The 17,043-nt window shown below is 35.3% G+C and overlaps 3 protein-coding genes across 3 annotated transcripts; all 3 read right to left on the bottom strand.

The window, feature by feature from the left end:
* Positions 1-311: 311 nt before the first annotated feature.
* On the bottom strand, positions 312-1,277 carry LOC119255025 (olfactory receptor 51F1-like). The gene has a single exon (XM_037522044.1). The coding sequence runs from the start codon at positions 1,275-1,277 to the stop codon at positions 312-314; it is 966 nt and encodes a 321-aa protein (XP_037377941.1).
* Positions 1,278-7,000: 5,723 nt separating this feature from the next.
* Positions 7,001-7,966, bottom strand: LOC119255024 (olfactory receptor 51F1-like). The gene is given in 1 exon segment (XM_037522043.1): positions 7,001-7,966. A coding segment is annotated over 1 exon segment (966 nt).
* Positions 7,967-14,625: 6,659 nt separating this feature from the next.
* LOC119255022 (olfactory receptor 51F1-like) lies at positions 14,626-15,591 on the bottom strand. The gene has a single exon (XM_037522042.1). It carries the CDS (start codon positions 15,589-15,591, stop codon positions 14,626-14,628), a length of 966 nt encoding a protein of 321 aa, XP_037377939.1.
* Between the last annotated feature and the right edge of the window lie 1,452 nt (positions 15,592-17,043).

Raw genomic sequence — 17,043 nt, 5'->3', positions numbered from 1 at the left:
ATTATATACCTGGTACATTGTTAGTTAAAATCACCTTAGTAACTCCTTCATAGCTTTTGTGATTGCTCTGATAATTTATAGAAAATATGGGTGCCTTGACATGTGGTTGTTATCTTGGAAAGATACATGGATTTTAAAAGAATCCAAAGGAACTATGAGTAGAAAAAGCTTATGAACCTCTTCCCAAACTTCCTTATTTTTACATCATGAGCAATTTTTTACTTGTAAAAAATTACTGATAGACAATCAACTACCTTGGATGCCTACTGCAGTGAAAGTAAATTTTTCAGTTTTTCCCTCTAATGTAACCATCACTGTTTATTTGGAAGGAGAGTACTGAATATAGCTTTGCGAATCTGTTTTGTCTTTACACTATAGATGATGGGGTTGATCACAGGGGGCAAAATCAGGTATATATTGGACATCATTGAATGGACCACTTTGGGGGCTGAATGAGCATAGCGATGCACCAAGGACAGACTTATCAGGGGGATGTAGAAAGTAGCAACTGCTCCAATGTGGGAGACACAGGTGCTAAAGGTCTTGTGTTGTTCTTCAGTGGAGGCAATCCTGAGAACAGAGCGAATGATCAAGACATAAGAAACAATAATACTTGGTGTATCTACTCCTGTAGTCAGGATGAGAACAATTAATCCAAAGATGCTGTTGACCCGAGTATCTGAGCATGCTAATTTAATCACATCTGGGTGGTAGCAATAGGAGTGGGAAAGGAGATTCTTTTTGCAGAAAGAGAGATGCTTAAGGAGGAAGAGTCCAGTTGCTATCAATACTATGCTGCGTGCACTGATTATTAGACACATCTGAATGATTCTGGAGTTAGTGAGAATGGTGGTGTACCTGAGAGGGTCACAGATGGCCACGTAGCGGTCAAAGGCCATGGCCATCAGCACTCCAGATTCCATGAAAGTGAATACATGAAGAAAAAACATCTGGATAATGCAGGAATCTAGACTGATTTCTCTTGCATCAAACCAGAGGATAGCTAATGTTGTTGACATTGTAGACACAGTCAAGCCCAGGTCAGTGGCTGACAGCATGGAGAGGAAATAGTACATGGGCTCATGCAGACTCTGCTGGGTAATGATGACAAACAGGATCATGCTGTTCCCAGTAAGGGCAGTGGCATAGAGACAACAGAAGGGAATGGAGATCCAGCCTTGGGCAGACTCCAAGCCAGGAATGCCGGTCAACATGAAGGTTGGAAATGTAGATGTGAAGTTACTGAGGATCTCCAGGTTGTCTTGGATTTGTGGCATTGTCCTCACAATGCTCACAGCCTATAAAAATAATAATGAAGTTGTTCAAAATGTGCAGATTTATTTTCTTTTGTTTAGGAAATTGTCTATATTTGTGGTACATGCTCTTTCACTTATAAAACTCTAGATCATTTTAATATTCATCTGCAATCCTTATCAAGGATAATTAGAAAATATAGGACTTTATGTACTGAAATTCTGGAAAAATATGTCTATTAATTTTAGGCATTTTGATGATAATTATTTACTATGTGATGACAATTTAAGCTTCATTGCATCATGAGAATCTATGATAAAGGATCATTTAAAAAAATTATCTATCAGTTTGGAATATGTTCTGTATAAAATGAGTAAGAGAAATCCACCCCACACGTCCATGTCTGCATGTAGGTGTGAATCTCCAGGCATCACTTTCTCTAGGTGGTAGAAGCTATCATTGGTTAGGTGCCACTTCAATCCAACACTCTGAGTGAGCAAATTCAGAGGGCATATTTACAAGAGAAAACAAAGACGTAAGTCTGTAGAAGTATTGGAAAGGACTATATGCACTGAAGCAAGATGAGACAAGACACCTTGACATAAACCACTGAAACCAGGAGAGCTTGGTGTCATGACTGGGTGTTTTGTGAATGACAGTGTTGAATCACTTGACTACTTGAATAGGTGAAAGATTAAAAACTTCAAATGCAGCTGAGAGCATTTTAATGACCCAGAAAAGGTTTTAGTGTCTATTGATCAAAGCTAAAATCTGAGCAATGAAGGAAAAATAAGCAGTTGGGATAAAGTGTATATTGTTCCAGAAACTGTGAAGAAGAGAAACAAGCTATGAGTAAAGGAAAATGTTAGGTGAGTTAACTGCTTGCAAATGGGAAAAACATACAAGAACGTACATATTTATAAACAAATTAAAGTAGCAGCGGCTAAATCATTAAAGAATATTAAACCGTAGAAATTACAGAACAATTTTTAGAAAGTATTAGGTGATTGAATTTAGAGCATGATAGTAATTAGCTTTTGTAAAGGTCAAGGAATTATCACCCAGTAGCTCTTTTAAGTTTTGTTTTTCCATTATTTTTAAATCATGACAAAATACACCATTCTTGTTTCGGTTTTCACAAGATTTTGTGATTTTTCAGTAGTAGTATTTCTAAAGCCATAGAAGGCCTGCTGGTGTGGTGGTGTGTAGATGGCTACCCTGAAGCTGGTTCTTGCCTTAAAATGGCTATGTTTCTGATCATTCGGATATCTTCACATATTTTGTGTGTCTTGAATTTATTAAGGAGGAGTCTGTGCTTAGTAGATTTGCATGTAACCTAATAAGGGAAGCTTGTCACATTCTGTTTTGAGGAATTTAACTTTTCTTTTTCTTGAAAAAAAAAACACACCATTCTGAGCATTATTAAATGTATAGATTTTTGGCAGTAAATATATTCATAATGTTGAGCAATAGTCTCCTATGTCCAGGTTCATATTTTCAGCTTGTTAAACAAATGTGTACATATTAAAAGGTGAGTCCCACTCTATCCCCCTTTCCAGCAACCCTGGCAACCATCATCTACTCTGTCTTTCTCTGAACTTGACTACTCTAAGTGTCACATGCGAGTGGAATCATAAATATTTGTACTTTATGACTGACTATTTTTATATACCATAACATCCTCAGAGAATTATGCAGGTTACAGACTGGTAAAATCATTTCTTCCCTTGCATTGAGTGTCCACTTTTTTAAACGTAAATTATTAGCAGAATATTTACTCTGTTGAAGGCACATGAAGAATGGAAGCTGATTTGAGAAAACAGAGGTTTTAAGATACATTAAAGTGTATAGGAGAGGATAAGTACTCACTGTACACGCAAATGTTAATGTTATAAATCTTAATAATAATTTGTAATTATATTAAAATTTAATTTTTAAAGTAAGAAATATGCCTTATTAAAATAACTCAAGGAAAGTATATAAAACAATAGCAATGTTTCTTATTGTATTATGTAAAAATTGTTGGTAAAACTTTCTTCCTGGGAGTCACGGCTGTGAGCTAAGTATACGTGTTACTGTGCCCTTTATGCTAGCTTTCTGTGATTCCTTTTAACTGTCCCTCTCCAATTTCTCCTCACTCTGAGAAAGGTCAGCATATTCAACCATGAACTAGTAGGGATCAGATACCTGGCTGCTCCATGGGACCCTGAGGATGGGGTGAAAATAGTGTTATCAGACTTTTCTGCAAGCTCACCTGATTACTTGTGCAAAGGTAACAAAGCAGGAAGTCAACCCGTGAGCACCTTTCTCTACCTCCTTACCAGAGTCCCTGGGTGAGGGAAGCTTTCTGTGTTTGGCAGCAGAGAGCAAGTTCTGAGTTGCTGGTCTGCAGTCATGGACTTTATAGTGAGGAGGAGAAAGCTCTGGGGTCATGGGTAAAGTCTGAGCCTCCCTGAGGCATAGACAGAAAAGCTGCAACACCTTCCTCTCTAAACACTGGCTGGGCTATAATCTCACACTACTGAAAATTAAAACGAATCAAGTCAAAATATTATAAGATGGGGACCAAGCATAGATAAAACAGGTTCTGTTATTGAATGAGACCACAAATGTTTGACTTGAGAAAAGGGAGGAGAAACTTTGCTCACTCCTACTTAGAGTGGGCAAAAGAGGTTACTCTTTTATTCCTATGAGTGGAGAATTTTGTAGGGAAACTTGAGAGTGTATTCATTTACACTAGGAGAAATACTACTTGGAGGAGATTTCTGTCATTCTGTTGTGCTTCACACCTCTGATTCTGGCTTAGTTAAATGGCATGAGGAAATGTGAATGCTAAGGCAAGCAAAGAAGAGTCAAAGGAATGATGAACATTGACATAGTAGATCTGCATTTGCAAGTATTAATTCCATTTCAGGTATCATTAGCTTGAATTTAGATTATAGTAATTAAGGGAAGGTATAATTTCTTGATTTTTATTCTTCAATTATTTTTGTATAAATAATCTACTACTTTGACTTTGCACAAAAATGTGAAATAACAGATTCTTGAATGTATCTCCCTGCAACAGTGTAGTGCTAGGTAAATAATATGAATGACATCAAATGTTTGTTAAAATTGCAAATGCATGCTTACAGCTCATAGGTACCCACAGTATAAAATCTAGTGGCTCATGGGGGTAGTGCTTGCAAGAGGAGAAGGATGATTTAGCAACATGTCAATTGACATGAAAACAATTTCCAGGGGGAAAAGTTGACTGTAGGTCAAGATTTTATTAATATCTATATAGTGAATAATGTTTGTCAAGGAATTTCAGGAACATTATTTACTTCAGCTTTGGTTAAATTTATTTAGGTGAAAATCTATTTATATTTTTAACTTACCCTCCAGTACTGATGAACACATTGCTTGACATAAATTAAGTGGTCAATGGTTTTATTTAATTAACTTATCCATTGCTCTTAAGGTATATTTCAACCATAAAAGAGGATATATAAACAATGAAGTCATTTTATTCAATTCTTCTTGGTTGATTTTTGATTAATTACTTAGTATATTTGTTTAACTATAGGACTCATACAATTTTTCAGTCTTCATTGATGCATTTTCTTTGAACCTAAAATTCTCATATGTGATTTAGTCATCATGTTTCATATGGAGTTAGGGTCCTCTATATAGTCTGCAAATTGGAATTCCATATTATCCACTTTTCATAAACCATATGTTCAACAAACAATATAATTTTGATGGTAATAATGATGATGATTAAGGAAAATATAAGTATCCACCGTTCCCTTATTATAAGTAGCCACAGTGCCCTTGTTGGGGATAGTGAGAACTTGTTCATTAGAGAATGAATTATGAGTGTTTAACCAGCTGTGAAGATCAATCAATACATTTAACAGAGGCAACAAAGAATGATTCACTTCTCAACCGGAGACAGTAGAATTTGCTCTGAGATTTTTAAATGAATTTTTAAATAAAGTGCCACTATCTTATATATTTCTAATATTTTGGCAATATTGGTTTTTGCCCCTTAGATATGGTCATTGTAGCTCTCCTAACACTGAAGGACCCACAGTCCACAGCCATAGTCCACTGGGATCTCCCCCCTTTCATTCTTAGACTTCCCGATCTACCTCCCCTCCTGGGGGCCTCGAGTATTGGTCAGTTTTCAAGAAATTCTCAGTTTTCAAGAAATGTTTTTATAATTTGTCTTTGACCCTTTGGTATTTCACTCTCTCCTTCTGGCTATTTCACATAGTATAATCCTACTCTGTTGAACTGTGAGTTGTGTATGAAAAGCTACTTTGTTTAGTATTATAGCCTGATATATTAGAGGATAAGTATACAACCTGAGACCATATTCATCACAAAAGACCATATTCATCACATAAACATATCTGTCATTGCCCAAAGTTTCTAAATTGTAACCCCTTATCAAATATTATATACAAAATTCATTGTTATTAGCTGTACACTGATGGGTTTAAGAAAATGTTCTCAATAGCACTAATCACTAAGGAGATGAAAATCATTTTATTACAAATGATACTATGAAAATCATTTTATTACGAATGATACTATGAAAATCACATTATCTCAGTTATAAAACTGTTTATTATAAAAAAAAATGAAAAATAGTTTGGAGAAAATAGAAGCCTTCTACATTGTTTTAGGGAGTTTAAATTGGTAATCCAAGTACAGAAAACAGAATGTAACTTTCTCAAAATTTATAAATTAATTAACACATGCCCACATCTAGATGTTTGTCTAAAGGTGTTGTAATCGGGATCTCCAAGAGATTGTTGGATCCCAGTGATTACTGCATGGAAATCCTTACATTAAAATTGTATTTATTTTTAGAAAAGTGCCCAAACAGGGAAAAAGAAATTAATCATTAATTACATGAATATATTTGAAGTATTTCCTCTGCTGAGGAAAACAGCATAACAGAGTTCCAAGAATCCTGCCTTACACAACCAGAAAACCTTGTTCTGCTATTAACTGTGTAGCACAAAAAGCAGAAATTATAGCCAAGGATATCAGTTTCTTTATTTGCAGAACAGAGTAATGAACTAGGTAGCCTGAAAATGTTAGAGCACTGTGGGAGGTTTGTTTATCTTGCTTGGTAGAGTTTGTTTGCAAGTTGGACAGCAAGCAAAGTTTTGAAAGTAATTTTGATGCTGTGAATCCTTTATGAGATTGATCTGACGTTTGCTTGGGGTTTAACCAACTTTCATCTGAAATCAAATTCATGTGAAATATTCATCAATTTTTCATCTTTATTTCTTCAATGAATTATTACGGTACCATTTTATGCAACTGATTTTAGAGGTTCTTCATAACTCTCGAATTGATGTAGTTTCTGTAAGTCCCTATAAGGAGTCAAAATTTAGTTCTGTTTATGTGTAACTGTTTATAGTCTGTGCATCATGAATTTTATACCTGGTACATTGTTAGTTAAAATCACCATAGTAATCCTACATAGCTTTTGTGAATGCTCTGATAATTTATAGAAAATATGGGTGCCTTGACATGTGTTTGCTTTCTTGGAAAGATACATGGATTTTAAAAGAATCCAAAGGAACTATGAGTAGAAAAAGCTTATGAACCTCCTCCCAAACTTCCTTATTTTTACATCATGAGCAATTTTTTACTTGTAAAAAATTACTGATAGACAATCAACTACCTTGGATGCCTACTGCAGTGGAAGTAACTTTTTTTAGTTTTTCCTCTAATTTAACCGTCACTGTTTATTTGGAAGGAGAACACTGCCTATAGTTTTCCGAATCTGTTTTGTCTTTACGCTATAGATGATGGGGTTGATCACAGGGGGCAAAATCAGGTATATATTGGACATCATTGAATGGACCACTTTGGGGGCTGAATGAGCATAGCGATGCACCAAGGACAGACTTATCAGGGGGATGTAGAAAGTAGCAACTGCTCCAATGTGGGAGACACAGGTGCTAAAGGCCTTGTGTCGTTCTTCAGGGGAGGCAATTCTGAGAACAGAGCGAATGATCAAGACATAAGAAACAATAATACTTGGTGTATCTATTCCTGTGGTCAGGATGAGACCAATTAATCCAAAGATGTTATTGGCCCGAGTATCTGAGCATGCTAATTTAATCACATCTGGGTGGTAGCAATAGGAGTGGGAAAGGAGATTCTTTTTGCAGAAAGAGAGACGCTTAAGGAGGAGGAGTACGATCATTATCAATATTACAGTGCGTGCACTGATTATTAGACATATTTGAATAATTCTGGGGTTAGTGAGAATGGTAGTGTACCTGAGAGGGTTACAGATGGCTACATAGCGGTCGAAGGCCATGGCCACAAGTACTCCGGTTTCCGTGACAGTAAATCCATGAAGAAAAAACATCTGGATAATGCAGGAATCTAAACTGATTTGTCTTGCATCAAACCAGAAGATAGCTAATGTTGTTGACATTGTAGACACAGTCAAGCCCAGGTCAGTGGCTGAAAGCATGGAGAGGAAATAGTTCATGGGCTCATGGAGACTCTGCTGGGTAATGATGATAAACAGGATCATGCTGTTCCCAGTAAGGGCAATGGCATAGAGACAACAGAAGGGTATGGAGATCCAGCCATGGACAGATTCCAAGCCTGGAATGCCGGTCAACAAGAAGGTTGGAAATGTAGATGTGAAGTTACTAAGGATCTCCATGTTGTCTTGGATTTATGGCATTTGTCCTCACAATGCTCATAGCCTATAAAAATAATAATGAAGTTGTTCAAAATGTGCAGATTTATTTTCTTTCGTTTAGGAAATTGTCTATATTTGTGGTACAAGCTCTTTCACTTATAAAACTCTAGATCATTCTAATATTCACCTGCAATCATTATTGATGATATTTAGAAAATATAAGAATTTCTGTACTCAAATTCTTAGAAAAATATGTGTATTGATTTTATACATATTGATGACAATTATTTACTATATGATGGTAATTCAAGCTCCATTGTATCATGAGATTCTATGAATAATAAATCAGTTTAAAAAGTAATCCATCAGTTTGGAATATGTTCTGTATGAAATGAATAAGAGAAATCCACCCCACACATCCATGTCTGCAGTACACATGTGGGTGTGAATCTCCAGGCATCACTTTCTCTAGGTGGTAGAAGCTATCATTGGTTAGGTGCCACTTCAATCTAACACTCTGGGTGAGCAACTTCAAAGGGCATATTTACAAGAAAAAACAAAGAAGGTATAAGTCTATAGAAGTTATTGGAAGGGACTATATCCATTAAACCAAAATGAGACCAGACACATTTACATAAACCACTGAAAACAGGAAAGTAGTGCCATGACTGGGTGTTATGTGAATGACAGTGTTGAATCACTTGACTACTTGAACAGGTCAAAGATTAAAAATTTCCAATATAGCTGAGAGTATTTTAATGATCCAAAAAAGATTTTAATGTCTATAGATCAAAGCTAAAATCTGAGCAATGAAGGAAAAATAAGCAGTTGGGATAAAATGTACATTGTTGCAGAAACTGTGAAGAAGAGAAACAAGCTGTGAGTAAAGGAAAATGTTAGGTGAATTAACTGCTTGAAAATGGGAAAAACACACAAGAATGTACATATTTATAAACAAATTAAAGTAGCAGTGGCTAAATCATTAAAGAATATTAAACCATAGAAATTAATTGTAACAGAAAAATTTTTAGAAAGTATTAGGTGATTGAATATAGAGCATGATAGTAATTAGCTTTTGAAAAGGTCAAGGAATTATCACCCAGTAGCTCTTTCAAGTTTTGTTTTTTCCATTATTTTAAAATTGTGGTTAAACACATCATTCTGAGCAATATTATGTGTACAGATTACTGGCAATTCTCTCCTACACCCATGTTCATATTTTTATCTTGTAAAACAAATGTGTACACATTAAATAGTGAATCCCTCCCTAGCACCCCTTTTCTGCAACCCTGGCAACCATCATGTACTCTCTCTCTCTGCTTTTGACTACTCTTAAGTGTCACATGTGAGTGGAATCATAAATATTTGTAGTTTGTCACTGACTATCCATGTACCACAACATCATCAGAGAATTACATGTTACAGAGTGTTAAAAATCATTTCTTCCCTTTTACTGAGTGTCGATTTTTAAAATGTAAATTATTAGCAGAAAATTTGCTTCTGTTGAAGGCACAGGAAGAATGGACGGTAGTTTGAGAAAACAGGGTTTTTAAGATACATTGAAGTGTATAGGAGAGGATATTTACTTACCGTACATGCGGATGTTAGTGCTCTAAATATTAAAAATCATGTGCAATTAAATTAAAATTTCATTTTTAAATTAAACATTACATCATTGAAATCACTCAATGAAAACTTATAAAACAATTTCAGTGTTCCTTATTATAATATTATTTTTCAGTCAAACTGTAAAAAATAGTTGGTAAAACTTACTTCCTGGAGTCATGACTGTGAGATAATTATACATGTTACTGTGTCTTTTAACTGCTAGCTTTCTGTGATTCCTTTTAACTGTCCCTCTCCAATTTCACCTCACTCTGAGAAAGGTCAGCATATTCAACCATGAACTAGTAGGAACAGATACCTGGCTGCTCCATGGGACCCTGAGGATGGGGTGAAAATAGTGTTATCAGACTTTTCTGCAAGCCCACCTGATTACTTGTGCAAAGGTAACAAAGCAGGAAGTCAACCCAGTGAGCACCTTTGTCTATCTCCTTACCACAGTCCCTGGGGGAGGAGAACCTTCTGTGTTTGGCAGCAGAGAGCAAGTTCTGAGAGCAGTCATAGACTTTATAGTGAGGAGGAGAAAGCTCTGGGGTTATGGGTAAAGTCTGAGCCTCCCTGAGGCATAGACAGAAAAGCTGCAACACCTTCCTCTCTAACCACTGGCTGGGCTATAATCTCACACTACTGAAAATTAAAACACATCAAGTCAAAATATTATAAGATGGGTACCAGGCATAGATAAAACAGGTTCTGTTATTGAGTGAGAGCACAAATGCTTGACTTGATCCGTAGAAAGGGAGGAGAAACTTCGCTCACTCCCACTTAGAGTGGGCATAAGAGGTTACTCTTTTATTCCTATGAGTGGAGAATTTTGTAGGGAAACTTGAGAGTGTATTCATTCACACTAGGAGAAATACAACTTGGAGGAGATTTCTGTCATTCTGTTGTGCTTCACCCCTCTGATTTTGGCTTAGTAAATGGCATGAGGAAATGTGAATGCTAAGGCAAGCAAAGATGAACATTGACATATTAGATCATATTCACAAGTTTTAATTAAAAATATTCCATTTCAGGTATCATAAGTTTGAATGCGGTATAGCACTTGAGGGAAGGTATAACTTCTTGATTTTTATTCTTCAATTATTTTTGTATAAAAATCTACTACATTGACTTTGCACAAAAATGTGAAATAACAGATTCTTTGAATGTATCTCCCTGTAACAGTGTAGTACTGGGTACATAATACAAATGACATTAAATGTTTGTTAAAATTGCAAATGCATGCTTACAGCTCATAGGTACGCACATTATAAAATGTAGTGGCTCATGCGGGTAAGTGCTTGTAAGAGGAGAAAGATGATTTAGCAACATGCCAATTGACAAGAAAACAATTTCCAGGGTGAAAAATTGATTGTAGGTCAAGATTTTATGAATATCTACATAGTGATTAATGTTTGTAAAGGAATTTCAGGAACCTTATCTACTTGAGCTTTAGTTAAATTTACTTAAGTGGAAATCAACATTTTTTTAAATTTACAGTACTGATGAACACCTTGCTTGACATAAAATAAGTGGTCAATAGTTTTATTGAATTAACTTATCCAGTGTTCTTAAGGTGTATTTCACACCATAAAAGGTGATCATATGAACAATGAAGTCGTTTTATTCAATTCTTCTTGGTTGATTTTTGATTAATTACTTAATGTATTTGTTTAAATATAGGACTCATGCAATTTTTCAATCTTCATTGATGCAGTTTCTTTGAACCTAAAATTCTCATATGTGATTTATTCATCAAGTTTCATATGGAGTTAGGGTCTTCTAATGTATTTTGCAAATTGGAATTCCATATTATCCACTTGTCATAAACCACATGTTCAATAACCATGTAATTTCCATGGTAATAATTATGATGATTCAGGAAAATATAAATGGCCACAGTTCACTTATTGGGGATAGTGAGAACTTATAATTAGAGAATGAATTATGAGTATTTAACCAGCTGCTAGCATCAATCAATACATTTTACAGAGGCAACAATGAAGACAATTCATTTCTTAACTTGAGATAGTGGAATTTGCCCAGAGATTTTTTTAATGATTTTTAAAATAAAGTGCCATTGTTTTACATATTTCTAATATTTTGACAATATCGGTTTTCACTCCTTAGATGTGGTCATTGTAGCTCTCCCAACACTAAAGCACCAATTGTCCACAGCCATAGTCCATTGTGATCTCACCCCCTTTATTCTTGCCCCTCCTGTCTGTCTCCCTTCTTGCATGCCTCAGGCCTATGGTCAGTTTTCAAGGACTGGTTTTATAGTTTGTCTTTGACACTTTGTTTGCTTTTCTATATTCCACATATAAGTGACACTACCTAGTATTTAACTCTCTCCTTCTGGCTATTTCACTTAGCATAATCCTACTCTGTTGAAGTGTGAGTTATATGTGAAAAGCTGCATTTATTTAGTAGTATAGTCTGATATATTAGGGGACAAGTATGCAACCAGAGACCATATTCATTACCAAAGCGATAAACATATCTGTCATCTCCAAAGTTTTCCCATGCCCCTTATTATTATTTTGTTTTGTGTGGTAAAGGCACTTAAGAAAATCTAACCCTTTACAAAATGTTATATACAAAATGCATTGTTATTAGCTACAGAATGATGGTACAAGAAAATGTTTTCATTAACTAATCATTAAGGAAATGAAAATCAAACATACACGAGATATTATCTCAGAGTTGTTAAAAAATTTATTATGAAAAGAATTGATAAAACTCTTGGGAGGGATGGAGAAAATGGAGTCTTCTACATTAGGGAATTTAAATTGGTAATCCAAGTACAGAAAACAGAGTGTAACTTTCTCAAAATTTAAAAATTAATTAACACATGCCCCACATCTAGTTATTTGTCTAAAGGTATTGTAATTGGGATCTCAAAGACATTGTTGGATGCCAGTGATTACTACATAGAAATACTTACATTAAAATTGTATTTATTTTTAGAAAAGTGTCTAAACAGGGAAAAAGAAATTCACCAGGAATTGCATGCACATATTTGAAGTGTTTTCACGGCTGAGAGATATAGCATAGTAGAATTCCAAGAATCCCGCCTTATACAAGCAGAAAACCTTGCTCTGCTATTAGCTGTGTAGCACATAAAACAGACAGTATAGCCAAGGATATCAGTTTCTTTATTTGCAGAACAGTAATGAACTAGGTAGCCTGAAAATTTTAGAGAACTGTGGGAGGTTAGTTTTTCTTGGTTGGCAAGAATTGGACAATTTGAACAGCAAGCAAAGCTTTGAAAGTTACTTGAAGCAATGTGATTCCTTTATGAGATTGATCTGACATTTGCTTGGGGATTAATCACAATGAGAAGAGACTGAATGTAGAACCACCTGGCAGAATGTGCCCAGAGTCAGGAAATTCCAAGTCCTGGAATAGCGGTTTTGGAATAGTGTTAAGTGCAATATCAATGATGGTGTGTTTATGTTACATGCTAAGAGTTTCAGTGTTGAAGAGAAAGGCAAAGGCCATAGGTGATATCATAGATCAAGTTCTGAAGGCTGAAAAGAAGATGGCGTCACAGAGGGACATAAACATTGTTAGTTCTGATTAAAGAACAATTTAAACAAAAGGACTTGTAGCCAAGAGTCATTTTCACTTGTTCAAAATTTTTCTAAAAAGGAAACTAAATCACCTAAATCACTGAATATATTTAAAGTTTTGTAGAAAAAGATAAGTAAAATAAAATTCACAATAGAAAAAAAATAAAATTTTGTGGAAAATAGTTGTTTATAATGGATTTCTGTTCTTCCTGTTTACATATCAAAGGACAATGACTACAGAATATAGATTTAAGAATATCATAAACATGAAAATTGGATCAAAATTATGCTAGTGGGATTTTTTGTTCTTTGTCTAAAATAGTGATTTTTTAATCTTTATTACTTCTTAATTTTTTTTCAAATTACATGAAACTCTTTTCTAATCTGAAGAAAAATATAACTCCTATTACATGTGTTTGAATCTGTAATTTTATGTATCTCTTCTGTTATTCATCTAACCTGTGCTTTTATAATCCTTGGACTTTGCCTTGAGCAATTTTATAAAATAAAAGAGAATCTTTAAAAATTAAGATATCCTTCTATTTAGTCAATCATTTAATCCCTAGTATTGGAACCATTGTCTTAAAATATATTGGTCATTAATCAAATTTTCCAAATGTACTCTAAAGAGTATAATTATGTAATGTCAACTATAATAACTGTACATTATTGGGAAATATTTTTATCTATTTAGTTACTTCACACTGTAGACTTTATACTTTCTGGGTGATTAAAATATGACTTGTTGATAATTTAATTTCAATTTTTTCTCACAAGGCCAAACATAAGACCCCCAATCACTGGTGTCCTTTAAGGTAATTTTCTGAAAGAAAAGTCCTCATATTAGCCTTAACAATGTTCATAATATAATCTGTATGAAGTTGTGGTGAGATTGAACAGAGAGTTGAGAAAAGAAGTATTGCCTCCTATGGCTGTTGCAATTATGCCAGCTGATTCAACTGTTTTGTACCCTGTGTTTGAAAAATGCGTGAAAAAATGCTTCCTATTACCATCTTTTCATCTGAAATCAAAATCATGAGAGACATTCATCAATTTTTCATCATTATTTTTTCAGTGAATTACAGTATCATTTTATACAACTGAATTTTAAGGTTATTCCTAACTCTTGAATTGATGTAGTTACTGTGAGTCCCAATTCAGGAGTCAAAATTTAGGTCTACTTATGTATAACTGTTTTTAGTCTGTGCATCATGAATTAGTGGTACATTGTCGGTTAAAATCACAGTTACACCTTCATGGCTTTTGTGAATCCTCTGAAAATTTATGGAAAATATGAGTGTCTTGACATGAATTTTTTTTCTTGGAAAGGTTCATGGATTTTAATAGAGTCCAAAGAAACTGTGAGTACAAAATTTTATGAACCCTTCCCTTCCCAAACTTCCTTATTTTTACATCATGAACTTTTTTTTTAGCTGTGAAAAAATTATTGATAGGCAGTCAATTACCTTGGATGTTTTCTGCAGTGGAAGTCGCTTTATCAGGTTTTTCTCTACTTAATCATCACTGTTTATTTGGAAGGAGAATACTGCCTATAGCTTTGCGAATCTGTTTTGTCTTTACACTATAGATGATGGGGTTGATGACTGGGGGAAAAAGCAGGTATATATTGGACATCATTGAATGAACCACTTTGGGGGCTGAATGAGCATAGCGATGCACCAAGGACAGACTTATCAGGGGGATGTAGAAAGTAGCAACTGCTCCAATGTGGGAGACACAGGTGCTAAAGGCCTTGTGTCGTTCTTCAGGGGAGGCAATCCTGAGAACAGAGCGAATGATCAAGACATAAGAAATACCAATACTTGGTATATCTACTCCTGTGTTTAGGGCAAGAACAATTAGTGCAAAGATGCTGTTGGCCCGAGTATCTGAGCATGCTAATTTAATCACGTCGGGGTGGTAGCAATAGGAGTGGGAAAGGAGATTCATTTTGCAGAAAGAGAGACGCTTAAGGAGCAAGACTACTATCATTATCAATATTACAGTGCGTGCACTGATTATTAGACACATCTGAATGATTCTGGAGTTAGTGAGAATGGTGGTGTACCTGAGAGGGTCACAGATGGCCACGTAGCGGTCAAAGGCCATGGCCACCAGCACTCCAGATTCCATGGAAGTAAATCCATGAAGAAAAAACATCTGGATCATGCAGGAATCTAGACTGATTTGTCTTGCATCAAACCAGAAGATAGCTAATGTTGTTGACATTGTAGTCACAGTCAAGCCCAGGTCAGTGGCTGACAGCATGGAGAGGAAATAGTACATGGGCTCATGCAGACTCTGCTGGGTAATGATGACAAACAGGATCATGCTGTTCCCAGTAAGGGCAGTGGCATAGAGACAACAGAAGGGAATGGAGATCCAGCCTTGGGCAGACTCCAAGCCAGGAATGGTGGTCAAGAGGAAGGTTGGAAACTTAGATGTCAGGTTACTGAGATTCTCCATGTTGTCTTGGATTTGTGGCATTTGTCCTCACAACATTCACCTCCTATAGAAATAATAAATAATGCAATTGCACAAAATATGTAAATTCATTTTTCTTTTGTTTAACAGTGCCTAAATTCATGGGTATATAAATTTTCTCACTGAGAAAACTCAAGCATTCTAACAATTATCTGCAATCATTATCAAGAATATTTAGAAAACATAAACCTTTTTGTACTTTTGAATACTGGGAATATATGTCTATTAATTTTATACAATTGGATTATAATAATTTTCTATGTGATGGAATTTTTAGCTCCATTACATCATAAGAATCTAGGAATAGAGAATTAGTTAAAAAAAGTAATCCATCAATTTGGAATTGTGTTAAATTGTGTTCCTTGTGTTAAATTAGAATTTCTTTCCTTAGTAAATCCGTGTCTACTTTTTCTCTCTGTGACTTACTTGTGGAAATTGCTGCTGTTCAAAAGTATTAAGTTTGAATGCTGTTTTGAGGATAAGGTAGACATTTTCAAAGACATTGCATGGAAAGGCAGTTGACTTTACACATATAAATTTTTAAATGACATAATGATTTGTGCAATTAAAATTTTAAAAATGAATTTTTTTTTTTTTTTGGGACCCTTGCCGGCGGCCAGGGAATGAACTGGCGCTGCAGAGGCTGCGGGCAGCCTCGCAGCCCAGCGCTCAACCGCTGCGCCACCAGGGGAGGCCCAATTTTAAAAATGAATTTTAAGTAAGAAAATCACGTTGTTAAAATAATTATAAGAGGACTTAAAATCAAATAATATCCACATTAGTGATATAATTTGCTCAGTCAAACTTATAAAAATACTAGTTAATGTTTCTTCCTAAGAGTAAAAGCCCTCTGACACATAGATAGGCCACTTTTGGGTATTTTTCTGTGATTCTTTTTTAGTCTCCAATTACTGGTGGTCAATTCAATCTGAGATAGATTGCACTATTTGATTAACCAGTTGGTGGTCAGGTATTTGAGGGTTTTATGGATCCCTAAGGATAGGGTGGCCCCTAATATTATCTGACTTTTCTACAAGCCCATGATTATTTGCGAATAGGTAACAATCAAAGCACAAGTCAGCACAATGCACCCCTTTCTCTGCTCTTACCAGCATCATGTGTAACCACGAGCCTTTTCCGTCTTCAATACAGACAGAAAATAGTTCTGGAGTCTTGGACTTTATAGTAAAGAGGATGGAGCTCTGGGACCGCTGGTAAAATATGAATCTCCCGGGGGCCATATGTTGTATGGAAAATGGAATTACCTCTCTCTCTATCTATAAATACCATGAATTCTGTGTAATCTCAGAAGAATTTCAGTGACTAACTGTAGTGACAAGTATCCTGCAACAAAAAGTGTCCCCAGTTAGCTTAAATGCAAAGCAAAGGAAGCCAAATTATTCACATAAATGGAAAGTTTAGATGTTCTAGGCAGCAGGGAAAAGAGAGATGCCT

The sequence above is a fragment of the Talpa occidentalis genome, unplaced genomic scaffold (assembly GCF_014898055.3).
Source record: "Talpa occidentalis isolate TD23 unplaced genomic scaffold, MPIMG_talOcc4v2.1 talOcc4.3, whole genome shotgun sequence".
Lineage (NCBI taxonomy): Eukaryota > Metazoa > Chordata > Mammalia > Eulipotyphla > Talpidae > Talpa > Talpa occidentalis.
The sequence above is the reverse complement of the archived record's forward strand: the minus strand, read 5'-3'. Positions and strand labels throughout refer to the sequence as shown.